The sequence below is a fragment of the Pseudonaja textilis genome, chromosome 3 (assembly GCF_049901715.1).
Source record: "Pseudonaja textilis isolate UNSWEBS1 chromosome 3, rPseTex1.2, whole genome shotgun sequence".
NCBI lineage: Eukaryota > Metazoa > Chordata > Lepidosauria > Squamata > Elapidae > Pseudonaja > Pseudonaja textilis.
The window spans coordinates 175,807,188-175,834,994 of NC_141992.1; the positions used below are offsets into that span (position 1 = coordinate 175,807,188).

The window sequence follows — 27,807 nt, forward strand, 5'->3', positions numbered from 1 at the left end:
GAAGAACAAGTACAAAAATCAAATGGGACTGCTTGAGATAAAGTGGCAAGACTAACAAAGGAGTCAAGATACAATGCAGATCTTTACTTCTTTATTCAACATTGGAGATGTAACATTATCTCAAAGGATCAGTTCAGCTCCGGGGTCTCCAAACTTGGCAACTTTAAGACTTGTGGACTTCAACTCACAGTTGGCTGGAGAATTCTGGGAATTGAAGTCCACAAGTCTTAAAGTTGCCAAGTTTGGAGACCTCTCATTTAGCTAATTCTCTAAGGAAAATTTATAACAGTTACATACAGCTCTTGCTTGATATTATAGAAATACTGGAAAAGATGGTAATTCTGCGATGAAATATCGTATTTGTTTTTCCCAGAAAGCATTCCAGTTTGGTTCCATTATATTCATCCTGACCAGTTATAAGCATTTATGAAAACGTACATTGGACTTTAAATATAAATTTCATAGAATTCTATACAATTTGGCCTCGTTCCTTTTCAAAACTGCACAAGGAAAACAAAATCTCCTAACAGTGACATCCATCGGTGCAGTGAACAGTGACTTCATGGAATGAAAGAGCTCGCCTTCTTCATAGAGTTTGTGTTGCTGGTATCATCTTCTAAAGAGAAGGTCTTGGTATCCTGGACCAATTTGTATACTATTCACCTGTGAGAAGGCTGGAGGCCAAAAGATTCTTTCTTGCAGAATTTCATTTTAACATTTTCTTGACTAAGGGTCTTCAAATTTGGCAAGTTTATGACTCCCAGAGCTAACCTGACTGGAGGAGAAATTCAGAAGTTGGGAGTTGAAGTCCACAAGTCTTAAAGCTGTCAAGTTTGAAGACCCCTGCCCTTGACATTCATTCTTCCACTTTGAGGCAAATTATGTTTGTATGTTCAGCCATTTGGTAAGGAAACACACACACACACAAAAACTCAAATCTAGAACTAAGGAGAAATTTCCTGACAGTTAGAACAATTAATCAGTGAAATGGTGCTCTGTCCTGGAGGTTTTAAAGAAGAGATTGGACAGCCATTTGTCTGGTATGGTATAGGGTTTCCTGCCTGATCAGGAAATTGGATTAGAAGGCTGCCAAGATCCTGGCCAACTCTGTAATTCTGTATTCTGTTTCAGATTGTGTGGATCACCCTAATTCAGACATTGACTGAAAAATGCATTTTGATTCCAGTTTAAAATAGAGACTTCCTTCTGCTCATTTTCCAGAACATCAGATTTTCCAAAACATCAAATCACCACCTAGTTAACTAGTGAATGAATCATGTCAGATTTTCGCGATGGTTTTGTGAGAGGTTACAGTACTTGAAATTTGAATTGCAGGGTAGGAAAAGAAAAGAATTGCTCTTGTTATGTCTGCTTTTCTCATTACCACTCTCAAAATTGCTTCAAACCACACACACACACACACACACCCCAAAAAATAAGCTATTCCCTATTTCCTCTTCATCCTTGTTTGAATGGATACATATGTCATTTTGTTATATGAAAGCTTAAAGTCATACAGTCTTGGTTGAATGACGGATGTTTTTATTACAGCAATATAATACAATACATGTATTTTAAAAAAAATCGCTCCACAAAAATAGATTCAAAGTCAGACAGATTTGTACTAATGGCAAAATACTAATCAGAAGTTGGGAGAACTACAGGATGGTAATTTTTTAACTTATTTATTTAAGCAAATTTGTTATGGCTGCTCACTCCAGAAGATTAGATGACTTACAAAATCAAATGAACGATTACAAACAGTTTTTAAAAGACATTGAACAATGTCTTGAAATGGTAGTCCAGGCTAAAAAAAAAGCCATACCAATAAAAAGATGATACAAAACAGAATAGGGTTCCACAGACACACAACCTTCAGGCCTAGGAACAGAGCCAGGTATGAAGGGCCTTCCAGACCTCAGCAGAGTGGATGCCAAATGTAACTTGTGGGGTGTGGGGTATGCTGCTCCAAAACTGAGGCACACAATTCTGTATAAAAGCGAAATACCATTCACGCATCATCACAAAGTCTCCAGAACCATTAAATCTACAAACTTGGAATATGGCACATCTGTTCCTCTTGGCTTCTAGGTGCTGACTAAGAAAGGATTTTTCCAAATGACCGTCAGAGCATTAGTATTGCCTATATTATTATTAAATATGATCTGATGCTAAGGACTTCTACTGCCCCTCCCCAGGGGTGGGATTCAAATTTTTTAACAACCGGTTCTGTGGGCATGGCTTAGGTGATGGGTGTGGTCATGTGACTGGGTGGACATGGCTAGGTGGTCATGTTATTGGTGGGCATGGCCAACTCAATATCACTCACAAAGAGGCATGCATCTCCTCGGCTGGCCTCTCAAGTGTGGGGATGCTGCAACGGTCGTAAGTGTGAAAAAATGGTCGTAAGTCACTTTTTTCAGTGCCATTATAACTTTGAATAGTCACTCCACACAAGCAAAGTACCAGCAAAGGAGGCAAAAAAAGAAACCCTCCAGAGAAGTTCTTTAGGCAGGAAGTCTAGTCCTGCCAAGAATGTAATAAGGATTAACAGAGAGGAAGTTTCTGAAAGCAACACCAGAATGTTTCCTTCCTGCCTTTCTTAAAGGATTAGGCCAGTAATTTCTTCTAACAACTGGTTCTCCGAACTGCTTAGAATGTTAACAACCGGTTCTAGCAAATAGGTGCGAACTGGTAGACTCCCACCCCTGCCCCTCCCCACCTGAAAAGAAATCTGTTCGAAATGCAAAACACAAGCAGAAGAGTTTCAGTTTTAGTTTCACAGCACCAAGTAGCTTTGGTACAGAACAGTTGAGCTAAGCCATGCCCAGGCTCCTTGCTCACACAGCAAATACTGTTTCAGTTTCCAAACAGCCTTCATACTGATAGGAGACTAGCCAGATGAATACCAATGGATGCTGCTAGGCAGAGGCAGATTTTTTCCCCTTATTTTCCTCCCCCAAAACTAAGCCCGACCACATAGTTTCATAGTGAAGACAAGTATCAAGTTAGTAGGTACATAAACCACTCTTTCAACTTTTCCAGCCATATTATGAGCCATGTCTTATGGCCTGGACACATTTTTCTTCACTTAGAAAATAAAGTGATTTCAGGGTAGGTAGGTATCCTTTAATGTACAGTGCTTACAGGACTTCTTCCTGGAGTCATCCATTGTTCCTGAAATATGTCTGTGTGTGTCTCTGATAGGATCTCAGATACAAGGATCATTGGGTAAGGAGATAGATGACAAAGGAAAAAAAAAACAAGTGCTGTCTCAGAAGTTGCCACTTCAGATTCCAAAGAACCTGATATGAATGGAGGTTTCATGGATAGATCTCCTGGTCTATCTCTAATTGATGAATGCCATACAATCACTGGGTGAAAGAAAGGCCTTTGCAAAAGGAAGGGAGAGTTAAGAGAAAAAATTTCAAAGAGGCACTCTGGCCAAGATATTCCGACTAAATGAGCTACCAGTTTAAATCATACTTGGTGGGAAACAAGCAAGTATCGTTGGGAAAAGAAAGTGTGCCAAATTTAACCCAAACAAAGCTATAGTAGTACATCAACAGAATTTACTTAAAACTAAATAAAATTGCTTACAGTAAATACACGGAGTCATGTTCAACAGTCCATGTCTTTTTTGAAGAGCTGAAAAACTCTTATAATCAGGCAATCTTTTACACATATAGATACATGAAACTACAAAAATTCTGTTCTTAATTTAATTTAAATAATCTACAGTATGTACATATGGGTGGTCTTTTCCTGTCTACCAAATGCAAACCAAATGTAGTGAAACTTCCCCCCCAAAATCAATTAAATCTGATGTCTTTTGATTTGTATAGATTGTGAGTCCCATAAGACAGAACTTCATTAGCCGGAAGTGCTCCTCAATCAATTTCCATCCATTTTTCTTTCATTTCTTAACTTCAATTGCATAAAGATATATTTACTACTCCACATGTATTCTAACCCACAGGCTCTGCTCAGTGCTTGAGTTGAGAACGCATTGTGCATGCAGTCAAAAAGGATCTGGCTTTCTTGATGATCTTTGGTAGGAAATACATGCCAGAATTTTAAGTAGACAAACATTCTAATATTCTCAGCAAATAATCAAGACAGTAGATGCCAAACAACAACAACAATAATAATGTAAAATAAGTTCTGAAGTGCAGTGTAACTTGATGAAAGAGCAGGATCCTCTGTAAGACTATAGGATGGATGGATGGGTGGACCCACTCTTATTACACAATCTATTTCATGAAACAATTGTTTTATTATTTTATATTCTTTAGTTCGATTCAAATGCAATGAAACTAAAAAAAACCTTCGTAGGACTGAGAACAGGCTTCAGCATAGCCCTAATTAAGCTTTCATACCTGTCAGCATTCCCATGTAGACCGGACAGGAAATACAACAAGATATGGTAATTCTTTTTTTTTCGTAAGGCTACGTTAAGAGAATCTTGCAAGTCTGAAATAACAAATCTCCTGCTTTCTTTACATCTGGAGAACTTGCTGTGTAGGTCCTTTCTGAGCTTCTTTCTCCACCATAATATAGTTGCAGGCTACGGCCTTTCTTATCTGACCGTTCCCTGGGCAGCATCTTTGCCACCATCTCCAAGGAACTTACTAATACTTAACTAAGTGACAGCCAACACTCTTGCCTAATTTGCAGCTGCTTGTTTTCGAGGTAATTCTTCACAATGCATTCATAGTGCTTTTAGTAATCCACGGAGACAGCATGAGCTCAAAAATTCAAAATAAGTTTCAGTGGTCTTATTTAGTTAGCAAGCAGTGATACCATTACAAAGAGCAAGACAAAACCCTTTTAAATTTAACAAGTCAGAAATTGTTCTCATATTTTTGAGTACAAGAATTCTTTTTCTTTTCTTTTTTTATTCATTCATTCATTCATTTTTTAATTATTCTCCATTTTTATTATGTTTATAAATAACTCGAAGAGGTGAGCATATGTAATATTCTTTCTTCATCCTATTTTTTCCCCATAACAACAACCCTGTAAAATGGGTTGTAGGTGACTGGCCCAAAGTCACCCAGTTGGCTTTCATGTCTAAGGCAGGACTAGAACTTACTGTCTCTTGATTTCTAGCCTGGTGCCTTAATCACTATATCAAACTAGCTCTAACTAATGTTGTATGCTGTACCTAGACCATCCCAATAGAACCTGAAAATTACAGAAGCAGAGAAGATTATGAATCAATTGTTAACAGGCATAAGTTACATATGAATGAATATTTATTTGTTTGTGTATTATGAATAGTCTTTTTTGATGTTCTGGTCATTGGTCTCTAAGAAGCATGCATCAACAATAATGAAAGATTATCATCTTCCATTTAAACTATAAAATTTTAGATGCAAGTATATATGTATAAGAAGCTCTCTCATATATAATATATTTTTATTATTTTGCTTTCTTTTTTTCTCATTTTCTTTTCCTATTCCATTTAATTAAATAAATAAAAATGGTTAGAAAAAACAGATAAAGGGAGAAAGGGAGATTCAGCAGTATTGCTGGTACTGGTACATGTTTAATTATGTCACAGGTGGATTGTGACATTGTGGATTGGTACAGTTTATGTCTCTTCAGAACTCTGGTGAGTACAACCATCTAGCTCCTTAATAATACGATAACTGGGTTACATAATGTGTTACCTAATATCAGACTTGGTGATTGGTCAGTTCTCTTCAGCTCACCTGAAAGGACTTTAGCAGTTTCCAGGGCTATTGATAGGTCTCTCCTGATAAAAACCTAGTTCCTTTTCTAAAAAGCTGCTGATACTGCTTGAGCTATTTATCAATCTGGTTCATTTCCACCCCAGGTAATAATGGTTGTTTGCAGCTCTATTTCCATATCTGGTCAGGTTAAACTGTGTCATTAACTGCACAAATAGTTTATATAGTCACAACTTCCTTACTATATGGTAGCTATTGCAGATATGTCACAAATCAAATATACAACTTACAAATAACTATGACCAACATGAAGTTTGAACCAGTAGTTTGACCCTTGGTGTTATTTACCTGTAGCCAAGCAATAATCAATGCATAGAATATTCAATAGTACTCCTGAAGCCATGCTATACAAACACAATTATCCTATATAGGACAAGCTACTGAAGGCACATTAATGGGATGCACAGTAAATGTCTGTTCTCCAGAAACTCATTAAAAACATTAATTTAGTCTCGTGGTCTTCTGAATGGCACTTCTGCCCATACGGGAAGCAGAAAATGGGTTTTGCAAATCCTTTGAAAGAATTCGTTTGGAGCTGTAGGGTTCTGTTTGGATAGCCAGCAAGGTACAGGATATAGAGTTGCTTTTGATTTGAGCAACTTTATGAATCTAATAAATAAAATAGCTTCATGGAAACATTTTCCCAGACAAATTGGTTATGTGTGCACATGCTTTTTTTAAAAAAAGTAGTTTTAAATAGTTTTTTGTTTTGTTTTGTTTTTTTAAAAAAAGACATGGCTGCTTTGAGGATTCTAGAAAAGATGTTTTAAGGATGTTTCCCTTCCTATTATAAAAAACAGAATCAAATCAGTGGTGGGATTCAAAAATTTTTACTACCAGTTCTGTGGGTGTGGCTTGGTGGGCGTGGCAGAGGAAGGATACTGTAAAATCTCCAGTCAGAGGTGGTATTTCCGGTTCTCCGAACTACTCAAAATTTCTGCTACTGATTCTCCAGAACTGGTCAGAACCTGCTGAATACTATCATTGAATCAAGTGAGTGACTAAGAGTAGAAGTATACCATTTCTACCCATTCCTCTCTTTATTTTGAGATTGGAAAAACTGTGACAAGATACAATCATCATAAAGCTACTCTAAATCTACCTGGAGATTCCGGAGCATCCCTAAGATTGCAGGTCTTTGGTATGAAGCCGTGTCATGGAGAAGCCAATAATACTGAAGGTGAGCAGTTCATTGTAGCAAGAATGAGGTCATTAATGCTGAGCAACTCCCTTTTCCACAAGGGAACTTCTGTAGTATAAAGGCACACTAGCTCTATGACCTTCCATTCACCCTTTCTACTCAGGCAATATCTCCTTTCAGTCTAATCCATTTTAAATTGCTACATTCACTGGAAAAGAAGAGAAGCCATAATTTCCTCTCTCAAAATGACAAGTATTATTAACAGAATAAAGGGAAGGTTGTCTAGAACGATTTATTACCACTTCTCACAGGGATATTTATTTATTACATTTTTATCTTATCCTTACTCACCTTCACACCAAATTCTGAAAAGCAGCCCCTGGAGACAGAACTCACTTTAGACAATGATTTACACAACCCCAATCCTGTAAAGATCTGGGAAATCTCTCCAGTTGGTTTTCCCAATAGAACTCACTGAAACCTATCCCAGAGGTGGATAAATTTTAGTCTTCCAAATGTGGTTAAATTAATTTACTTATGTATTCGTTTAGTCCAAGGATCTGCAACCTTAAACACTCAATAAGCCATTTGGACCTGTTTCCCGCAGAAAAGAAAACTACAAAACCTGTGTGGGCATAGCCAACTCAATGTCACTCCCACCGAGTCACATGACCCCACCCGCCACGACTAGCCAAGTTTTGTGGCTCCCTGTATTTTCTGTGGGAAATCTCTCTCTCTCTCTCTCTCTCTCTCTCTCTCTCTCTCTCTCTCTCTCTCTCTCTCCCTCCCTCCCTCCCTTCCTTCCTTCCTCCCTCTCATTTCTGTTTTTTGTGTTTTACCTTCTCAAGCCAGGCGAGGAGTTACTGGGAGGGGAGGGTGAGGGGCAAAGGCAGACAGTGGTGGGATCACCCAACAGGGAGCCACAGCAGAGGGCCCAAAGAGTCACATGCAGCTCCAGAGCCACAGGTTGCTGACATCCGATTTAGTCCTTCATTCAGTTTAGACTCCAGGCAACTCAGGGCAACTTACATTAAAAATTAGGTATATTTAAAATGTTTATATCAAATTTAGAAGATCAACTCTAAATAATAATAAAACAACCTATAGGGGCTCATCCAATATACCCCAAGACCTGGGGAATTTTCAAACTTTTCAACGTCTTTCTGAATATCATTACATCTTAGCATCCTCACCTGAAAGGGTAAGAGGAGAATGTCAGCATCAATTGAAAAATACTCACAGCATCCCATTACTGAACAGCCAGAATTGTTGTTTACTACAGAGACTAAATAAGGATTCCTGGTGATAAGAATGTAGTATTAGTTCTCTGGATCCTTCTATCAGAGACTTCCAAGCAGTGATTGGTTCTTTGCATCTTCTCTGTTGAATGATGTCTCTTTATATCTCTTATTCATCAACATCTTACAGGTGGTGGTCTACCACTTAGACTATCATTCCAAAATCAAGTTGGATGTAGTTATTAAGACGATGGGACTAGGTCTGGAACTATTTGGTTATAGGCCTACCCTCAACCACAGAAACAATGGAATTGTTAAGTTCTCTGTATTAAGGACTTGCCTTCATACATATGGATGGGCTTCCAGCTATAAGTGATCTGAACCCTTTGTGTTAAAAAATATTTTACATTTTCATCCTGAATCTTTCAAGATATGAGCTAGATCATGAAGCAGAAGTAATTTTAATCACAGGAATACAGTAAATGACCAACAGGTCCTGGCCGCTTTACAGGACCCAAATAACTAAATATACATTTATGGTTCTTGCATCATAGAATTGACTATTGGACTATTACTCCATTAAGTCTACTAAAATATTTTTATCTTGCTTCTGTAAAGCATGGAGGATTGGAGCCATCTGTACTTTTTGGGTTCCATATAAACTTTTTCCTCTTTACTATATAATCGCAAACTATGTTCCATACTCATGTTTGCTTGAAAGAGTAAATATTTATCCTGAAACTACAGTTTAATAGAAAAGTTCTAATTTCAAGAATTAAATTTCCACATTACTTTTTTGCTGCCATTGATATGTGTTTGGGATTTAAACTTGGTGAAAATGCTGGAATTTTGTAGTCCTGAAATACAAAGTATTTCGTATTTGTGGTGTGTGTTTCAACAGATTGCAGTCTGTACTGCTTTCCACAACAGCTTCCACAAGGTCTTGTGCACATCTCTGTGTATGTGTGTTTTTGTGTGTAAAAACAGCTTACATTAACCAGAAATTCCGAAATCACCTTTCATCTGGATGAGTTGTCCAATTTCATTTTCTGCAACACTAATCGAGCTTCACTTCCTATTTCTAAATGAACTCAGCCTTACAGATTATGGGAAGAATCATTAATGGTTTTCCCAGACACCGCTGAATAATCAACATTGTCATTTTTAGACTTTGCTGACTTACTAACCAACTCTGGAAAAATTTAAACTTGTGTGAATTCTGGTCATCCTTTAAACAAATCTGACATTTCTTTCATTATGAGCCAAATAAACAGCCGTAACACACTAATTGTTACTATTTATACATGGAAATATTTATGACTAATAAATGAAGAGAATTTGCTTTTGTTCTATTAGTAGTTACCTTTGAAACTAGAGAACATAATATATACAGGTTTTGTAACTGCTTTTCAGAAGCGGTGCCATCTTCCTAGGTCTGAAAGAAAATGACTGGCCCAAGGTCAATCCTGCTGGTTTTGGGCTAAGATGGCACTCACTGTCTCTCAGTTTCTATGATTTAACCAGTATACAAAACTAGTTCTCAGTCTTCCCATAATCAGCACTGATGATGTTACCTAGTTGGGTGATGGAACATCTGCAAACAAAATACGAACTCCAACAACACCAAGGACTCCACAATTCAACCGTGTCCTACGCAAGTTCTATCAGCATATTAATATTTTTTCTGGGCTATGCTTTTCTTCTCTGGATTTAGTTTGCCCTTATAGATTTCTTTTTATTATCCATTTGGCAGTTATTGGGATATTGCACTGGATAAGAGAAGACTGTGATATGATCCAACATAGAGCTTCTTACGTTCTAATGAAAAGGAGAAGGAGGAAGGAGGAAGGAGACAAAATAGTCCTAGCCTCAACAGTACCAGTGGTACTCCTAACCATAATATTATAATTTAGGGATAAAATAAATTGTATTCATGGGATCCAAGCAGTGACCGTGATCTCACACCCTTTCATATATAACTTCCACATGGTTTTAACTAGTAATGCATGACTGAATCACTTATGTTATCCTTATTAGGAATAAACTGGCTGACTAAATATTTTAACTCACATTTCCCAGCCTACATCCAGACCTCTTTCATTCTCAACTTCCCACCACAAACTGAAAGTCAAAATTCTGGAAGTAGAATTTGGGGACTTAATTTCTGGAAGTACTACAGAAAGGTTGGCATCTTTTCTTTAGCATTTCGTTTGCTTCCATGAGCCACACAAACTTCCCTAAACCACCCAGATGACAAGGGTTTGCACATCTTCCAACTCTGTTAATCTGTATCTGTATCTGACAAACCATATGCTATGGAGCAGCTTTAATTGCCTTAGAGAAGTAAGAAAAATGCTAAATCTGTTTAATGCACACACAAAACAAACATGTCTTGTTTTCATTAGAAGAATATATATTAAATTGTTTTGTTTGTGTATATCTGTGAACATAACTTTTGAAAATTTGAAATTCACATGAGCTTTGGGGAATGAAGTAAGTTCCCTGGAAGCTTCCAGAATCTGCTTACTCTCTAGAAGTGTTTTCTTCTTTCAGGCCCCTGTAGCTTAGGAGAACCACCCCTGAGTAGTTCGGAGAACCACCTCTGACTTGAGATTTTACAGTATCCTTCCCCTGTCATGCCCACCAAGCCCAAGCCCACAGAACCAGTAGTAAAAATTTTTTGAATCCCATCACTGACCCCGATTCTCTTGCAGACTCCACAGACTCCAAAAATTGTGAGACAACAGGGCATATTAGTTATTGTCAGGTATGAGTGAACATTTGCGAGTCACCCAAAATATAGCATGCCACCTTTGACAAGTGTGTCATAGCTCATTATCATTGAGGTAGGAAAATATACAGCCATGGTCAGCATGATTTTTCCCCCAAGCTGAAGAAAATGCACTTCTTGAAAGTAGCACTACTATAAGGAACAAGAAGGATGATATTTTATCACCTTACATACTCTCATGTTAAGAAACTTTCTTCTGCTCCACCACCCACCTCTGGTCTTCATATCTCAATCTCAGCTATGACTTGTGTCATTCCTCAAGAGTAGATGCAAGAACTATACACAGACTGAGTTACAAAGACCGAAGGTAGGTGGTGAGGATAAAGTAATTGCCCTCCAGAATGTGTCTCCAGGTTAGCAGGGCCCACAGGACAGCACAGGCTTCCTTCTCCCATACTGCCCACCTCCCCATTCAGTCTTGGTCAGTTTTTTGGAGGTTTAAACTCAGGGCTGTAAGCTGCCCTCTGTATTCCTCTGAAGGAGAACTTCTACGACGGCCACATCACTGGCGTCAGCTTGGATTACGAAGGGCTGTTCTGGATTAGGGTTCTGGGTGTGGTTGTATCTGCAGCCTTTTCTATCCACTGCTATGCTAGGATCAAGCATGTATTGAATAGTAACATCAAAATGTTTTCACAGCATCTTGACTCGTTTAAAAAGTACCTATTTGAAACCCACTAGAGGAGTAGGGGAGAATAGTGACTAGGTAGAACTTCCTTTTATGATTTTGTTGTGGTCCATACATGATTTGCTTAATTTACTAGCCTTCCTTAGGGGGATAGATAGAATTCTGCCATGAATTCTCTTGTAAAGAATTGTGATATTTCTGTTCTATTGGACTTTAAAGACAGTTGCTAGCGACAGAGAAAAACCAGCAAACATTTATCTTTGGTGAGAAAAGCCCCAGAAACTAACAATTGCAACTGATTGATTTGATTATTCTGTTGCCCTTAATCTGCCAAATTGCCAGTGAATCAATTTAACACACGTTTGTCTTTAGTCAAGTACAATTATGTAAAGCAGGCTGCAAGAAATTAGTAATTGTCACGCAGCAAATTTCGACATTTAGTTTTGACCGTCTTTGCTGGGACTTGCTGAGTAAACAGAACATTAGCAAACAAAAACAACCTGTAAAAGAAGAACGAATAGATTGAAGGATATTCAAAAGACTCACATGTTCATGAAGTCTTCTCTGTAACAAAATGCTCCATCTATTGGTTTATTGCTGGGACATTATGTACTGGATTCCTTCCAACCTTGCATTCTCTAAATGGATTCTATAAAATGCTGAGGTCCAGGCTTTTTCTAAATGGAAATGCAGTCTTTTATTCCACAGAATGGAATAAAAATTGTGACAACAGAGCATTTTTTGCTCCATTTTTGAGAAAAATTAGTTTTGAACCAGAAGGAGTTCCAACTAGGTAGAACCAGGATTTATGTAACTCTGGTTTGATGCTGCTGTTTTGTTGTTGCTGTTGTTATTTTGTTGTTCATTGAATAGAATAGAATAACAGAGGTGGAAGGGACTCTGCCAATCCAACCTCCAATCCAACCCCCTGCCCAGGCAGGAAACCCTGGTTGTCTAAATTCCTCTTAAAAACTTCCAGTGTTGGAGCATTTACAACTTCTGGAGGTAAGTTGTTCCACTGATTAATGGTTTAGTCAGGAAAGTTCTCCTTAGGTGTAGGCCGCTTCTGTCCTTGATTAGTTTCCACCCATTGCTTCTTGTCCTGCCCTCAGGTGCTTTGGAGAATAGCTTGACTCCCACTTCAGTTGGCTGGTCAGCCAGTTGCTTAAACTGGATTTGTCACTTTATCCACCCAATCACCTAGGACAAGAAAATATTATTGTTTGATGATATTATAGATATTGTTGCAGGCTGTGAGCTGTTCTAAGTAAAGCTATCTTTTGCAATTGACTCATGGTGAGTTTGTCAATGTTGAGGGTGTTCAAGTGATATGCAGTTATTTTGGGATTGTACCAGTGGGGTGGTATTCAGCAGGTTTTGACCAGTTCTGGAGAACTGGTAGCTGAAATTTTGAGTAGTTCGGATAGCCAGCAAATACCATCTCTGACTGGAGATTTTACAGTATCCTCTCCTGCCATTCCAACAAGCCACACCCACAGAACAGGTAGTAAAAAAAAATGGAATCCCATCACTGGATTGCACCCAAGGCGCCTATTATTGTTGGCATTGTTTTTGCTTTCTTTTGCCACAGTTGTTCCATTTCTGTTTGCAAATCTTTGTATCTTTTGTGATTTCTCCTGTTCTTTCTCTTCTGGCAGTCTCCAGGGACTGCCACATCAACTATCCAACTTTTTTCTGTCTTCTGAAAGTTAAGTCTAGGGCACCCTGTAGCAGGCGCCAACAACATTACAAAAGAAAAAGCTGAAAAGTAATAAAACATGTGTAAAACAAAATGAAGACATATGTTAATAAACTGAAACGTGATTCATTACATTCATCAGTAGCTGATTTATATAATCAGTTCTGCAAATTACTGAGAAGTTGACCCATTTGTTTGCCTTTCCATGCCAAACAGAAAGTCTTTCAACTGTAAGCCCATTTTTTGTCCAGAAGTCAACTTCCATATAAGCATCTGAAAATATTGAATCTCAAATTAATTTTGCTTCCATAATTGTGTCTTAATGAAATGAAACAACATATTTAAATACAGCAATAACTTTGCTGAATCTTCAACAACAAAAATGCAGTGAGGTCATTTTTACCATGTTATTTCTTCTCGAAAAAGATATAATTTAAAATTTCATTATTTTTTTTAACCTTCTGTTTTATTATTTAAGTAAAACTTGCATGTCTTACTAGCCCTCCTTAATTTTGCAAGCTAAATAAGCTCTGGCCTGATTAATTTTCAACTGAGATACCACCAAGAATTTCAGGATTTTTAGGGTAGATTGGTAAATTGAGTGTTTCAAGGCAACAGTACTTGAATATTGTTGACCAAAAAAAGCCTATATAATGTCTCCCTGAATTTGGCAGGAATTAATACACTTTAGCTAAATAGAGTTAAAACAGAAAGAAACTTTTAAGATGTTAGGAAATTTTAGGGACTGCATCTGAATTGTAAAAGGAGAGGGGTGGACAAAAGTTCTCATCTTGAAATATGCTGCTAATGAATATGGCAGCTTCAAAGGACTAAGTTACTTAAAATAAATTTTAGAGTAGCATGTGAATCAAGAACAAGACTGGGAGGCAGAGAAATGTCAAATCCCTGGAATTCTGACCAAAGTTTTGGCACTTTGACTAAACATCGAAGTGTTCAACATAAATTATAAATAATAAGAACCAAATCATACCCGCAGTGAATGGCCAATAGAACATTTAAAGTACAGTATATCAATATGTGCAAAAGAAATGAAACATCAATTGATGAAAGACAGCAGAGTAGATTGAGTGGCATGCAGCTGGCATTCTGACTGGTGGAGAATTATGTATTCCTCAGCTGATGATATCATTTGTACTAGGCCTTAGACTTGGCCATGCATATCTGTATTGCCTATACCAATTCACCTCTTTCACCTTGATCCAGTAACTGGGACTGTGGAAGATATCTTGGGAGCTGAAGTTTCCCAAGACAGTTATGACAAAAACCAGCTACCATCTTGTGCCAAGCCCGATCACATAGTTTCGTAGCGAAGCACGGGTATAGAGCTAGTCCTTTATATATTAGCATACCAGAGATACCATTTAGCTAGTTTCGGTAAGAAAGAAATTGTCTGAGTATACATTTTGATTTGCAATTGCCATCTTATCTAATATAATTTTTTAGTGGTTTACATGTATTCAGGATAGACTAAATTCAGTGATGAAATTAAGATACAGTTTTGCTTTAAATTATTGGGGATTCAATTTAAATTATTGGGGATTCAATTTCAGGCATTTGTTACTCATTTAAACTTCCAGTTATATAGGTGCTATATTAAGATAACCTATATACATATGAAATGATAAGATTCTGCCATTATTGTACCCAGTACTGTATGTTAACCCAGATGGAAAGAGAATTGAAAAATACAGATCATGGAATGAAAGAAAAGAAAAACTTAACCATTGTATCAATCTCCAAATTCCAGTATTTTGGCAGTGGGTAATCCATGCTGTTTAATAGTAGAAAATCTTTGTCTAAAATGCCTGGAAGAAATGGAGATGGGGAATGCCACCAGAGTACTCTTATAAAACAAAGGCTACATTTATTTTGGCTAACTTGGGACCACTTTAGGATAAGTTATTTTAAATTCCAGTCCCACATTTGTGCCGTAGAGCGAAACCTCTTCTTTCACGGAAGTCTGATTTCACACCAGTTGTATACAGAGGCCTAGTTTTTATCTCCAGCTGCTGCAACAGATTCTGTGACACAAAAGCGAAGGTTGTGCTGCAAAGTAACTGTGATAATCTGAGCTATAATTCAACCTATTTACTGCATCAATACAAATGAATTAAAAAATGGATTCAGCAGAATGAGAAGTTGGACTCACAACGTATTTTTTTTTCTCTCCTTACCCTTTGGCAATCCTCATTTAATTAACCGCAAGGCAGCTAAATAAGTGCTTTCTTTTTCTCCATTTTGTTTAAATCTTGAATTTTAAAAGCTTTGGAGAAGAGTGAATCAGGAGGTAAAACAGCAGGACTTCTGGTGTTATTTATAAATTCAGTACTGGAAACTATTTCAAGGTCTGTAGCAGGATAACTCAAGCATCATTTACTTTCCTCAGTAATTTCAAGTGTGGACGCTCGGTCACAGAGTTAATGGCACTGGAACTACATTAACTTCTTGATCACTTTGGCTTGATTTGACAAAAATTCTTAGCATATTGTCTGTTACTGAAGGCACAAATTGGCTCACTTAATCTCATGGAATGATACCAGTTCTAGAGGTTGCAGTGTCTGAAGCGAAAAATTGAAATGATTCATGCCGTCCAAAATTTATGTTGTTCGGTGAATTTTGCCCCATTTTACGACCCTTTTAACTACAGTTGTTAAGCGAATCATTGCAGTTGTTAAGTTAGTAACACGTTTGTTAAATGAATCCGGTTTCCCCTTTGACTTTACTTCTCAGACAGTCGCAAATGTTCACATGAATCCAGAATACTGCAACCTTCATAAATATGTTGTAAATTTGAACGGTCACTAAACAAACTGTTGAAAGTCAAGGATTAGATGGACAGCCATATAAAGCTTTTAAATCAATAAGCATTCATCAGGGCAGGGACTCTAAAACAGATGATGAAATAGCATAATGTAGATGCCAACATTGACAGTGGTTATCAAGTATCACATCATATGTGCATGTTGAGGTTGCAATTTTAAATGGAGAAGGAGGGTAATGGACAATTTATTTATTTATTTGATTTGATTTGATTTGTCAATCGCTTACAAGATAATAGGTATAAGAAAAACATGAGTAAGAATACAGGAAATAGGTACAAATAAATAGGGAAAATAGGACAGGGACAGTAGACACGATTGTGCACTTATGCACGCCCCTTACAGACCTCTTAGGAATGGGGTGAGGTCAATAGTGGATAGTTTGAGGTTAAAGGAGTGGGGGTTAGAGGATGTAACAACAGAGTCAGGTAGTGCATTCCAGGCATTGACCACTCTGTTTCTGAAGTCGTACTTTCTGCAATCAAATTTGAAGCAGTTTACATTGAGTTTGTATCTGTTGTGTTTTCTCGTATTGTTGCGGTTCAAACTGAAGAAGTCATTGACTGGTAGGACATTGTAGCAGATAATTTTGTATACTACGCTTAAGTCCAACCATAGGCGGCTTAGTCAACAATAGTCATAGGCGGCTTAATTTCAATAGTGCATCTAATCTCTCATCTAATCTGACCCTACTCAGATGTATCCAGAGGAAAAACCATTTGGACGTGCAAATAAAGTTTCTGATAGCCAGGAAATCTCAGTAAAAATGCATATCTTTTGTGATATGAGGGCATTGTTAGCAGCAATTCAAGCATTAAAAAAAGATGGGCTCTGGTGTAAATCTTGGAGCTGCTTTCTCCTGGGTAAAGGTGCGTAAACCTGCTTACCCCAGAAACATGTAAAAGTAGTCCTTGACTTACAACCATTCCAAATAGTTAGTGACCATTCAACGTTACAGCAGTGCTGAAAAATGTGACTTACAACCAGCCTATGCACCTAATGAACATCACAGCATCTCCACAGTCACCTGACTAAAATTTGGGTATTTGGCAGTTGCAGATTCCTGGTGTCCCCTGATCACCATTTACAACCTTCCCAGCTGGATTCTGACAAGCCAAGTCAATAGAGGAAATGAGATTTGCCTAACAGCTGTTTTGCTTAACAACCATGGCAAAATAATGTAGTATAATCCACTGCAGCTCACCTAAAAACTGCCTTGCTGAGCCATGGAAATTCTGGTCTCAATTGTGCTCAATTTTCCATCAGTTTAAAGAAAACTTATGCTGAATGCCAATTCCACTGTTAGCCCCAAAATAGCTTTACATATGGTAGTTTTGGTAAAACACAGAGATCCCCAAGCAGTGGTGGTGAGGGACCAGAAAATACTAATTTTGCTGCTGTTGCATTGTGATCGATGCCATCTTAAAAATATTTAATATAATTGCCCCCCAAAAAACATTTTAAGAATTCCAGTTAGGGTAAGCTAATGAAGAAGAAAAGTGCTGAACATTTTTCATAATCTATTGAAATATTATTAAAGATCAGCAGCATCCACAGAAAATACCTTTGTTGTGTTTTATAAAAACAATAGCAATACCACTTAGACCTATGTATCATTTCACAGTGCTTTACAGCCCTCTCTTAGCAGTTTATACAGTAAGCACATTGCCCCACCACCCACAACAATCTGGCTCAGAGGTGGTATTCAGCAGGTTCTGACCAGTTCTGGAGAACTGGCAGTGGAAATTTTGAGTAGTTCGGAGAACCAGCAAGTATCACCCCTGACTGGCCCCTCCCCCATCTATTCTCTGCCTCTCGAGTCCCAGCTAATCGGCTGGATCTTCTTTTGTTGCCCTGTACAGGAGAACGGAGCTGAAAGCAGCGAGGTGGGGTGGGAATGGAGATTTTACAGTATCCTTCCTTGTGACGGCCACCAAGCCATGCCCACAGAACCGGTAGTAAAAAAATTTGAATCCCACCACTGATCTGGCTCCTCATTTTATCAATCTCAAAAGGATGGAAGGCTGAGTCAACCTTGAGCCAGTTAGAATTGAACTCCTGGAATGAGCAGTCAGCCTGCAACTCTGCATCCTAACCACTGCGCTACCACAGCTCTTAAGCATGGACTATCTTGAATACCAGAAAGTCAGTAATTCATGAAGGTTTTTGGTATCTATCTTTCCAGGTACCAGCCATAGATCTGCCTCCTTTCAGTTGCTAAGCAGTTTATTAGAGAGAACAAAACTGAGGAAGGAGCAAAAGAGAAATTCTGAACTTCTAATTGTGCCAAAGAAAACTTTGTTCTTGTCAGTGGAGACAAAAGAATTTTGAATTTGTTCAGCAGTGATGTTTAACTAAAGAAATAAATACATTTATTAAATTTTTTATTCCAGCTGAATGTCAGATTGCTGGATAGATTGAATTAGGTCCCTATGTACTGTTTTGAAGCCCTCTGAAGGCTAGAATTTGGGTACTACCAGGGAGAAATGGTAGATAGATAAATGATAGATAGATAGATGATAGATAGATAGATAGATAGATAGATAGATAGATAGATAGATAGATAGATAGATAGATAGATAGATAGATAGATAGATAGATAGATAGATAGATATAGACAGACAGACTGATAAATTTTATTTGCCTCCCATCTCGCAATTCAGGTAATTCTGAGTGGACAGACCTCCTGCACAATGGTTTTTATTTACTTATTACATTTTAAGCTATCTCTTGGCTATGTAGAGCCTGCCAAGCACTTTGGAGTGCAAATAGTCATTGTTAGGTTAGCACATGGCTTGGCTTTTCAAACACCCAATCAATTAAAAATGAAGCTGCTTAGTCATCTACTTACTATTCAACATCAATACACTCAAATCTCTTGCCAGATTTCCATGCTCTTCAAACATTCAAGACAGCTTGCTAGCCCTAATTTGTGAAAGCAGTAGATCATGCAAATTCAGATTTATCAAACAACATTTTCCCACAATTTATGATCCTCCCCCCCTTCCTTTTATTGATTATGTGCCATCAGATTGGTGTGAACTCTTAGCAACTACATAGATTGATTTTCTACGTGACAATATAGTTTTTCTCCATGAAAATCATAGATTGTTTTATTACATTATTTTTATTTATTAGGTTCTATGTAAAAAAAATCAATAGCAGCCGTTTGTGATACAACATTAGAATTAACCCTGGGAGGCTGAAAATACTACCTGGGAATTCTGGAAGCTTCAGTGTCAACACATCAGGATGCTTCCACATGTTGATGAAGATTGCACACCAATGAATAAAATATGTGTCTTTTAGCTCTGCCCCCTTTCCTTAAATGTAGGCATTTGAATCCAGGGCCCGTAATGTGAAACCATCTTAGGACACAAGTAAGAGATAATGTGAAGAAAAGTAAGCAAGATTTTGTACTTCAGAACCTGCTAAATATATCTTCTACCACTGTTGATGACTCTGCCTTTCCTTCTCTTATTCAGGAGAAAAAAGCTTAAAGTATATACCTTGGCTGTAGTTAAAACAGAAAGACTCCTCCGCTCTAAAGGTCAGGTACCCTGGGAGTAAGGAGCTGAAGGGAATCACTTTTTCATTTTACATCTCCTATTAGACAAGGTCCCCTAGGAAGATGCACCTTCTCTATCTCCCATGAGGAACTTTGTGGTTCCATCCACCCATCCATCTGGTTATTTAAATATTTGCTTTCATTTCTCTTTGTATATTCTGTTTTCCTTTGAATTTATTTGAAATGCAGGTTTTGAGACCACGCATTCTCTACTTGTATGTTAGGATAATGTGCAATAGGCATAAATTCATCCCATATTTCAAAATACTAAAACACTAAAAGAGAAATGCAGTGCAATATTTAGATGCCAAATAACCAATAAATGTAATTATTATTGTGCATTGGCTTGAACCCATCCCATTATCCTCATACAGAAGCATGATACTGCTCATGTGGCAACTGGTTGAAACCCTTCTACTTAAACAGATATTTTAGGCACCATCTCAGGCTTCCTGTCAGTTTTCTTCATTGCAGCATATTTTGGGAGCTGATTTGTGTCATATTTCCCAGTTTTGCAGATGCTCTGAGCAATGGAATCATTAAGCTCCCAGTAAACTCTTGGAAGCTAATGCAATTTTAGTCCAAACCACAATATCATTCATGACACATGCCAAGAATTTCTTGGATTGCAGCAAATAATGGTTTCAATTTAACCAGGATGTTTATTAAGTGACTCGAAGCCAAAAGCATATTTTCATTTATTTCAGGGGAGCAATGTTTAGCATCAGGGTAAAGGAAAAATTAAGCATTCTGGCTACGGGTCAAATATCTAGGAATGAATGAATCTGTCCATTTTATTTCCTTCAATTTTGTCATTTTTGTGAATGTGCCCATTTCAGCTTCTCTCAGTTTTCCCTCCTTTAGTAGGATTTGTTACATAATGTATTTGTTTGAGGTTGAGTTTTGGGATGGTTTTGGGTGGTGGTGGTGTTAAAATGGAAGAAGAAGGAAGATGAAGGAAGAAGGAGGGGAGATTTTGTTATTTGCTCAAAGCACAGATGGCAAAAGAGATTTAAGTTCAGTATGATATTCCCTAAAGTAAGTCTATGGGGAATAATTAAATGATAAATAGAATTACCAATATTTTAAAAATAACTAGCCAGCATTTGCATTTGCGTTTAGTTTTGCAAGACTGTTACAAATTATTTAAGTCATTATGCAGTGGCAAAAACAAAGTGACAAAAACATTTCACCTTATGGAAAGCAGGACAATCCTAACCATAGATTTACAACCTACCCATCATCCTGTGGAACTTCTGCTTCTTAAGGTTTCCTTCCATTCCAAGTAATGGGAAGAAGATAGTTTTAGACTGGTGTTTCTCAGCCTCAGCAATTTTAAGATGTGTAGGCATCATCTCCCAGAATTCCCCCAACCGTCATGCTTAAAACACGGTTTAGACAACAAAATAGCTGGTTTAAATTTCCCAATGAATCAGGAGTTATAGAAAAAGCCTGGGAACAGAGGTGGGATTCAGCAGGTTCTGACCAGTTCTGGAGGACCAGTAGGGGAAATTTTGAGTAGTTCGGAGAACCAGCCAATACCACCTCTGACTGGTCCCAGCCCCATCTATTCTCTGCCTCTGACCAGCTGGGTCTTCTTTTGTTTTCCTGCACAGGAGAAAGGAGCTGGAAAGCAGGTTAGTGGGGTTTGGAGGGAATGGGATTTTGCAGTATCCTTCCCCAGGTGTGGGAATGGAGGGATTGGGGATTTTGCAGTATCCTTCTCCTGCCACGCCCACCAAGCCACACCATGCCCACTAAGAACCAGTAGTAAAAAAAATTGAATCCTACCACTGCCTGGGAGGCATGGAATGCTTATAATCCTAATCTGTTGCCAACCTAGCTCTTATTTGGCTAGGATCACAGACTTTCCTGACCTCAGAAAAAAAGCAACAATAAAAGCTAAAAGGATAGCACTGGATTCCATCCTTTCATTTCTAGGTTACCTCCTCTTATATTTCTATGTCTTTCCTCAAACTATCAGATTACAGATTTACCATTTCCGAATTAATGAAACGCAATCTAAAAGATTCTGTCTAAATTTATGACATTCACATGACAAGGAAATGCCATTGTGCTGTTCTCCACAGGTGCCAGTTTGAGTAACGATATCACTAAATACTTCTGGTTTCATCATTCCCAAGGCGACACGATGTCAGTTCAGGATCCAGTCAAAATGAATCTCTGTGCTGCTCTTTGGACTGTTGTGTCTTACGTGATTGCTGATATGGAGGAGAAGATACCAGTGTAATTCAAAAATAAATCAAGAACAAGTATTGATTGTTTTAGGACAGACCAGGAATGTATCTGATCTAACTCTGGGATGAAGCCCTGGGTTTCTTCCCAAAGTCAAACTTTTCTTGATTCAACTCAGAACATGTGCTTTTATCATGTATATGTATTTTTTAATTGTTGGTCTAATACCTTCTTTGGACAACTTCCTGATGCTTAGTTTCAGTGCTTTGTTCTTGTTGTTGTTGATCGTTACTCAGCAATATCATAAAACTCGCTGATTGTTAAGTTACCCTTTTATCTGCTAAATGCTTAAAATAAATATGGTGTTGTGCATGAACTCCTGAGTCTAGCCATCTGTCAAAATCTGCCTCCTCCCCCAGCCTCACCCCACATTAGACCGAGCAAGCTGTGGCTGTTTTTCTACTGATAGAAAGGGGATGCTCCGTGAAAGGGTAAATAAAGCCAGGGCAATCCACCAAAAACCTTCCTTAAATTGTTTCTTGAAAGATAGCATCATCAGCTGGATTCATTACTGAGAGAAAAAGGTTCAGCAGTTAAGACAGCAAATGTTATGGTGGGATACCATCAGAGGTGGGCTGCTGGGGGTTCGCAGGGGTTCAGGAGAACCCCAGCTAAGATTCTGTGCAGTTTGGAGAACCCCAAATCCCACTTCTGGCTGGCCCCACCCACCCCGCCCCTCCTAGGAGTCCCCACATGGCCTATTTTGGATGCCGGTAAGTGCAGGGTGTGTGCGGAGGCTCAGGGAGGGCGAAAAATGGGCCTCCCTGAAGTTTGGGAAGGCTGGAAATGGGCCTGTTTCTGGCTTCCAGAGAGCCTACGGAGCCCAGGAAGGCAGTTTTCGCACCCAGCAACTGGGCAGAGAACACTTTGCTAACATGTTTGAAGCCCACCCTGGATAACATATATTGTTTTTTAGCCCGACTGTCTGATTGTGCCCAAAGGCAAACATTGGAGAAGTTGTACCAAGGAAACGTCTACCTGAAAGGTTCTATCAAGAGAATCGAGAAAATCTCTGCCTCTATTCTTCAATAAGGAACAAGTAGTGTTTGATTAAGCTCTGAGTTCTACATCTCTTTCTCAACTATACTCAACATTTAAGTGCCCCACTTTGAGTGCCATGTTTTCATGTCCAAATATTATTATTTAAACTTTCTGAAAGATGTAACTATTTGATTCTTTACAGAATATCCATTGAACAATTTGGCTGTTCTTCCTTGCCTTTGCATTCCCACATCTAAATAAACGCTAAACTGGGGTTGAATCATTGGCTCAGCATCTTGTTTTCTTTTTGCTTGCCTGGATGATTGCCCAGCTACTAAATGGCACAAAGGTCCCTTTACACATGATCCCTTCACACGGTAAGAGTGTATAGTGAGATGGACATGTTATTATTTATAACATTTAAATGCTGATGGGATTCTGGAGAATGATATTATATCTGCAGTCTTCGCCATAGTGCTGTAAATCCTGCTACCACAATCCCTATGTGACTTTTGGTTCCCATTCCTTCTGTTTTTGTTCATTTGTTTTAATAAATGCTAATATTTGGAAAGCTGGCATGCTGTAAAATGTGGCATCAACCGTCAGTGCAATCCACCTTTCCTGGAACACAACAAAGAAAAATGTGACTAAGTGAGGTTGGCCCTAGAGGGAATTAACAGAGATAAGTCATGGTGAAAGTGGGGAATCTTGAGAAATCTTGAGGATCTGCAGGGATAGCATAGCCATAGAGCAACCATATACCCAGCCTGTGTATTTCATGTTTTAAAATATATATAAATCTTCTATAGCTTGTTCGTAGGGCTCCCATATGTGCCTTGCAAGAATCCAGGCAGCCACAAGATGGTAGCAAAGAAAACACAAATGTTCTCTGCTGCCACCTAGTCATCATTTGAATGTTGGCAGCTCAGATAGGACAGCCTATTCATTCATTATTATTCCGAATGCCTTTTCATAGCATGAATATATTTTGCCTCATTTTCCCTTAAGCATAAGCGCCTCAAGTCTATGCAGTGTCTGAGTCTGTGCATGTTTTTCTGAGTATCCCCAGTCACCCTTCTATAATATATAATATTTATATATGTTGTGCTTTATAGCAGCCAACTATGCAGTTTGATGTTTGGACTTAGATCCCACTAAATCTAACTCTTGAAGATTCCTCACAAGTTACTTTTCAGTTCTTTTTTTTTTTTTTTTGCCCACTACTAGTTTTAGTGAATGTTATCAGTTGGTGTGATATTGTTGTGATTATGGCATGGGTATATAAATTTTGAGAGGTACCTGTCAACCATCCATCGATAACTCTAACCCATTAGAGGGGAAAGCAGGAGATAGCCGAAATAAGGAGACATACACAATTGCTGTGTGAAACTGATTGGAAGGGAAAACTTTTCAGCAGGCAAGAAAGGAATAAGAGCTTACATTTCTTTCAGTATGATCTCCACTTTGTGGATAGGCATTTTATGCTATCCATTCATGGAAAAAGCTATTTTTTGGAACTGGCAAGCCCCCTCATAGCCAGCTTTTTTGTGAAAGGTCCTATGACATCAACTCCGAATGAGTCACTAATTTAAATTGTCTCATATATTTGAAATGTTATTGCCTTGCTTACGTAATATGTATAAATATATAATTAAGTTGTGTGATTCATCATGATTCAACACAATTTATAAGAATATAATGCTTGTAATCATATTGTCACTGTTCATTTCATTATAAGCATATTTTATTATGTCGTATTATTGATATTACTTAAACCAAAATTCTAGTTGAATTTCTGAAATACAATAATTAAACAGATCTTACATTAATAATTTATTTCAACTCCAGATAACTACATGATGGCCACTACACAAGAACTGACACATCAGCCAGAGTACAATATTTCCGTAAGTGGTTTGATGTCATCTTGCTTGATCTTGTATCTATCCTGTCTTCTTCTGAAACGGACAAAGAAAAAGAACCTCATTCTAACCTGATAGAAAAGGAGGAGTGTTGTTCTCTCTTTTCCTCCATTCTGAAATATGGGAGAAAAGTTTCTGTTTGATTGATTCAGCCTTTCCTTAAACAAGTTCAGTTCTGGAAATATTAAACCTTGCTTTGTATCCCAGTTACAATTTGGATTTCATATTAATGTGAAAAAACCTAAATTAGAAGTGAATGCTACCGTAAAAATTTCCAATAACCAGAAAGCCAATCACAGAGGTAAACTTTATTTTCTGCTCGCAAGAGATGCCCATTATTTTTCTTAAGTGAAAACAACAGTTTCCGCTTCCCACCTTTATGTATTGAAATAACTATAGTTGAGATCTGAACATTCCCATTGATGCAAAAATGGGAGAAAAGATGGGGGGGGGAAGAGTGTTGATAGCTAAAAATGGTACTTAGGTGGAGAACTGATGATAAGAGTAGAGGCTTTCCAAAGAGGAAAGCACTCTGCAAATGCCATTATCAATCAATCTAGCAACATCCTTGAAGCAACATCAAGAATCCTTGAGCTTCACCACTCTCCACACCTGGGAATGGTAATATGACCTGTACATGGATTCTAAATCCAGGTGATACTGGCTTCCTAACTACATTGAGAAGTGAAGAAAACCCTTAGAGTAATTAATATTATCAGCGTAACAAAACCTAAAGACAGTTGGGAACCTTGTGGGCTAAAAGCTATTCTGGCCTATGAAGTCAATCCATCTGATCATAAGAATTCCAGCAAAGCTTCTCCACATCCTCCACAATTATAACTAGGTGCCACTTGGATAAAGGGTGGGCTTCAAAAATTTTAGCAAAGGGTTCTCTGTTCGGTTACTGGGTGGGTGTGGCCCTGGTGGGCGTGACCTAGTCAGTCTCCTGCAGCACTGGGGGGGGGGGTATTTTTGCCCTCCCCGGCTCCGGAGGCTTTCCTTGAGTCTCCGGGAGGGCAAAACTGCCTCACCGGGTTCCAGAGGTTCTCTGGAAGCTGGAAACAGGCCCACTTTTGGCCTTCCCGAACTTCCAGGAGGCCCGTTTTTCACCCTTCCCAAGCCTCTGTGCATGCCCTGTACTTACTGCATCCAAAACCGGCTGTGTGGGGACTCCTGGGAGGGGCAGGGCCATGTGGGTGGGGCCAGCCAGGAGTGGGATTTGGGGGTTCTCCAAACTGCACAGAATCTTAGTTAGGGGCTCTTCCGAACCCCTGAAAACCCCCAGCAGCCCACCCCTGACTTGGAGGGATCCCATCTAGATCGCCAGGCCCTAGCTTTGCAAATATTGACTTTATTAAGATACGTAAAAGTAGGGCACTTTGTAAACCAGATGAAAGTCTGGAGAGAGCGAAGAGTTTCAAGAATTGTCTTCCTTTCCTTTGTTTGCTTTCCCCAAAGTTCACCCTTCAGACGTTACCTGTCCAAAGGAATTGTGAGGAAATGAATCCAGCCCTTGAAGGTTCAGAAAACACTGATGCATCTAGTGTAGGAGACCGTAGTATAGCAATAGCAATAGCACTTAGATTTATATACCACTTCACAGTGCTTTACAGCCCTCTCTGAGCAGTTTACAGAGTCAGCCTATTGCTCCCAACAATCTGGGTCCTCATTTTACCAACCTCGGAAAGATAGAAGGCCTTGAGCTAGTGAGAATCGAACTGCTGGCAGTCAACAGAAATAGCCTGCAATACCTCATTCTAACCACTGCGCCATCCTGGCTGTATCATAACCGCGTTGTAGAGAAAGTAGTTATACCTACTTCTGGACTTTTTCATTCAGAAAGAAACTACATTCTCAACTGTGCTTAAGGAGAAATTAAGCCGATGAGCTCAAAGTTTGCACTGTGTATTTACTCTGACAGATTAGAGTTCAACTTTACTTATCCTTGGTCCAAGGAACTGGACAATTTATCTTTCAAATTACTTGAGCTCTGAACGCTTCACCTAATTATATAAAATTATATCATGTTAGGAAAGCTATCGGCTAAGCTAAAAGTCTAACGTATGAATCACATACCTCAGTGCTGCAGGCATCAATTAGCTTCTAAATCTTCAACTGTGTATGTATTTAAGCTTCATTCACAAAGATCTGGGCCACTTCCATTTATCCATTCCTGCCAGTGGGCATCAAAGTATTTGCAACTTCCAAGCTGCCTCATGAAATATACATTCGTTTCAACTGTACCCAAATGACTAATTTTCTGCTCTTTATTGATTTAGCATAATAAAAATCTCATGACAACAGGAGATAGAAATGTTACCATTAATTGTCAGTCGAAGTGAGCAATGTTTCCTGCATAAAAATTAACAAAGCAAATGTCTCTGTTCTCCCAGATGCATTGCATAAATGCAAGACATTTCTTAAATCACAAATGTTACTTAGGTGCTTGCAGTTTTCCCTTCTGGTCAAAGTGTACAGAGGATGTAGTCACTCCAAAAGACAAGATAGTCAAGTACAGTGGTGTATTCGTTTGAGCTGTTTTGCTAGAGAAGGCTCCTGCCTATTCCTTGGATAGCAAAGGTGACTAACAAGTACTGGAGTGCATAACACCAGACATGTCAGCAGAAGGCAAAATTGCAAAACTGAATCTCACTTACTTTGGCTGTGTTGTGCGGGAGAACTCACTGGAGAAAGCAATTATGTTTGGAAGAGTTAGCGGTAAAAAGAAATCAGACTGCCAGAAAACATGGTGGCTGGACACATCAAAGCTGACACCAGCCAGAGTATAGAAAAAGTCAAAGAAATAGGACAAAATCAGAAGAGGTGGAGAGACCTGGCCCATAGAATTGCCAACAGTCGGAGTCAACTAAATAGATAGCATCATCATTATCACCTTCATCATCATCATCACAATGGTGTGATTGCAGCCCCACCTGTTTTCTATGTGTGTTGCATGGTCAATGCATGGTCAATGCATACCCACCACA

At 38.5% G+C, this 27,807-nt stretch overlaps 1 protein-coding gene across 4 annotated transcripts in view; it reads left to right on the forward strand.

Moving 5' to 3' along the window:
* The window catches only part of CPQ (carboxypeptidase Q), a 158,364-nt gene extending 131,245 nt beyond the window's left edge, over positions 1–27,119 (forward strand). Inside the window, exons 8-10 of one of the 4 annotated variants that reach the window (XR_015743265.1) lie at positions 21,752–21,934; positions 23,101–23,275; positions 24,747–27,119. Coding sequence is in view for 3 of the 4 variants with exons in the window: in XM_087931546.1 (XP_087787672.1) it covers positions 21,752–21,912 (161 nt within the window). In the remaining variant the exon portion in view is untranslated. Of the gene's footprint in view, positions 1–21,751; positions 22,234–23,100; positions 24,653–24,746 lie in introns of those variants that run through there. The other 3 variants (XM_087931546.1, XM_087931547.1, XM_026705932.2) reach the window with 3 other exon arrangements.
* The last annotated feature ends 688 nt before the right edge of the window (positions 27,120–27,807 follow it).